The 2,500-nt window shown below is 38.0% G+C and overlaps 1 protein-coding gene across 1 annotated transcript in view; it reads left to right on the top strand.

The window, feature by feature from the left end:
• Positions 1 to 2,500, top strand: part of LOC125035236 (peptidyl-prolyl cis-trans isomerase B-like) — a 12,045-nt gene that overhangs the window by 1,382 nt on the left and 8,163 nt on the right. Inside the window, exon 2 of the mRNA XM_047627497.1 lies at positions 486 to 690. Within this exon, the coding sequence (XP_047483453.1) occupies positions 486 to 690 (205 nt within the window). The remainder of the gene's footprint in view (positions 1 to 485; positions 691 to 2,500) is intronic.

Raw genomic sequence — 2,500 nt, 5'->3', positions numbered from 1 at the left:
GAAACTTTAATTTTACTGTTTAGAATTTCTATTTATTAGTAGTAAAAAGCAATGGTACACTTTTACACACTATTTCGATCACTGTTTTTGTAATATTTACCTTTATGTTACCAAATATGACCGAATGGGTACCATTTACTACGGAATTAAGGCCTTTTTCCTGGTGCGAAATTCTTACTAATTGAAAATGCGCAGTGTATGTCCTGGAAACGACAGAAATATTTATAGTTTCCATGTGATATCTTAACTATCATGATAGAGCAACATTCGTCAACCCTTTTGCTCTTGCGATACCCTTGAATTATTTTTCATATTTCGAGGTACCCTTACATGAAAAAAAGTGTATATCTTTCTTCCTTTTCCTCTCTCTCTCTGTGTATCTGCCTTTCTGTCAATCTATCTATATCTATCTATCTATCTATGTCCATAAAATAGAAGTTTTATTTGTATGTGCACGAAACACACACACATCCCCCTCCCCCCAGCCGCGCGAGTACAAGGTAACCCACGAGGTGTTCCTGGAGCTGGAGGCGGACGGGAAGCCGCTGGGCACGGTGGTCGTCGGCCTCTTCGGCGACACGGTGCCGCGGACCGTCAAGAACTTCATCACCTTCGCCAGCAAGGGCTACGCCGGCTTCAAGTACGAGGGCACGTCTATCCATAGGGTCATCAAGAAGTTCATGATACAAGGTGAGAATAAAGCTATGTATGCATATATGTGTATAAATATACGTGTGTGCGTGTGTGTGTGTGTGTGTGTGTGTGTGTGTGTGTGTGTGTGTGTGTGTGTGTGTGTGTGTGTGTGTGTGTATTTATTTTCATACATATATAAACACGAAACACACACGTGTACGTGCGTGTGTGAGTCGCACATGCAAAGTCTGCACATGTACACATACATGGCCATAAATAGAAACGCAACCACAGGACGACAAAAATATTCTTACCACTATCTTTCACTCTAACTTGCATGCATATATCAACGCATCCATGCATTGTACCTGCAGCGAATGGCACAGCCCCACCGTAGAACTCACCAAACTGCGCGCGTGCTTCTCATAAATACTACGACTTCCTTCCTAATCTCCGCAGTGCATACAAATCAGTTTGGCTTAAAATCGATACGAATCGGCTGGCGAAGATCAGAGTGCCATGTGTTACAGGGACTTTTAAATGATAATATCTGGATACACAATGAATTCCAGAATAAATGTTATTCGAATAGACGTAGAGTAAGAGCAATAACGACCGGAAACACCGATAGCTAGAGCCATCACGGGGATAACAGATGCAGAGACGGAAAAAAAAACTCCTGAAGGTCTTCGCGAGGTTCTCAGGACGGGACTTTCGTGCAGGCTTACTGTGTGCAAGGCTCTGCTCATTAAGACCGGGCTTATTCGGAGAACATTCATTAAGCTCGATTTAGACAAATGGTATTGATAATACTGAAAAAAGAAGGAAGGATTTAGGTATTCTACGACATACACACAGACACACTAAATGCACAATTGCGCTCCCACACACTCGTACGCACTATATCTGTCAGTATTTCAGTAAAAAAAAAAAAAAAAGACTGATTCACTAGTAGAAACGTTGTACCAATGAATAGACGAAAAAAAATGAATGTAATAATGCGTAGTTATTCTTTACCTATCGGAGTTCTTCCATGGTTATTTATCAGCTTCACCGCCCCTAAAAGCAATTTCCTATGATCTACAAAAGAGAAAGCAACGATAAAACAGGCAAATACAAAGTGAGAAGAGTAAAAAACAAAAACAAAACAAAAACAGGAAGAGAAAGGATTTGTTTTTAGAAGAGGGAAAAGGGATGAAAAGGGGAGCATTTATCAAGCTTCGTCCTTGTTTGGGCAGAGAAAGGACAGGATTAGGCACTGAATCATTTTTGTTTCGTTGTGACATCAATAACAACACGAATGAGAATAAAAAAAATAAATGAATGTGAAAATAATGATAATGTGAATGAAAACATTGCATTTTTGGCTTACTGGTGAATGCTTAATGTAAATAATTCAAACGTTAATGATAATGATTGTCTAATGAAGATTAGAGAAACGAAAGATAACAATGATAAATATTATTTCTAATGATGATAATGGCAGTAACAGCAACAACAATAATGATAATGATAACAATAATATCATTAATTATACTGCTATTAATGATGGTCACTATAAGAATAAAATAATGATGTGATAATATTTGTAAAGAAATTATATCTATAATAACACATAGCAATAATACTAATGATCATAATCATAACAATAATCAAGATAATGGTGTTTATTGCAGTTTAATGCCTGTATAAATACTTATGATGATACTGATATTCATAATAATATTGATGACAAAATGACGACTGCATCAGTAGTACAAAAATTGACAACAAAGCTCGCGTTTTTTGGCTCAATTTGCGTGAGCCACCTGGGCATGGCTCACTTTTGGGGCGAGTCAGTGAGTCACCTGATATCGATCGGTCTGTC

This window comes from Penaeus chinensis, chromosome 19, assembly GCF_019202785.1.
Source record: "Penaeus chinensis breed Huanghai No. 1 chromosome 19, ASM1920278v2, whole genome shotgun sequence".
Lineage (NCBI taxonomy): Eukaryota > Metazoa > Arthropoda > Malacostraca > Decapoda > Penaeidae > Penaeus > Penaeus chinensis.
Note: the sequence above shows the minus strand (reverse complement) of the source record. Positions and strands in the feature narration are given on the sequence as shown.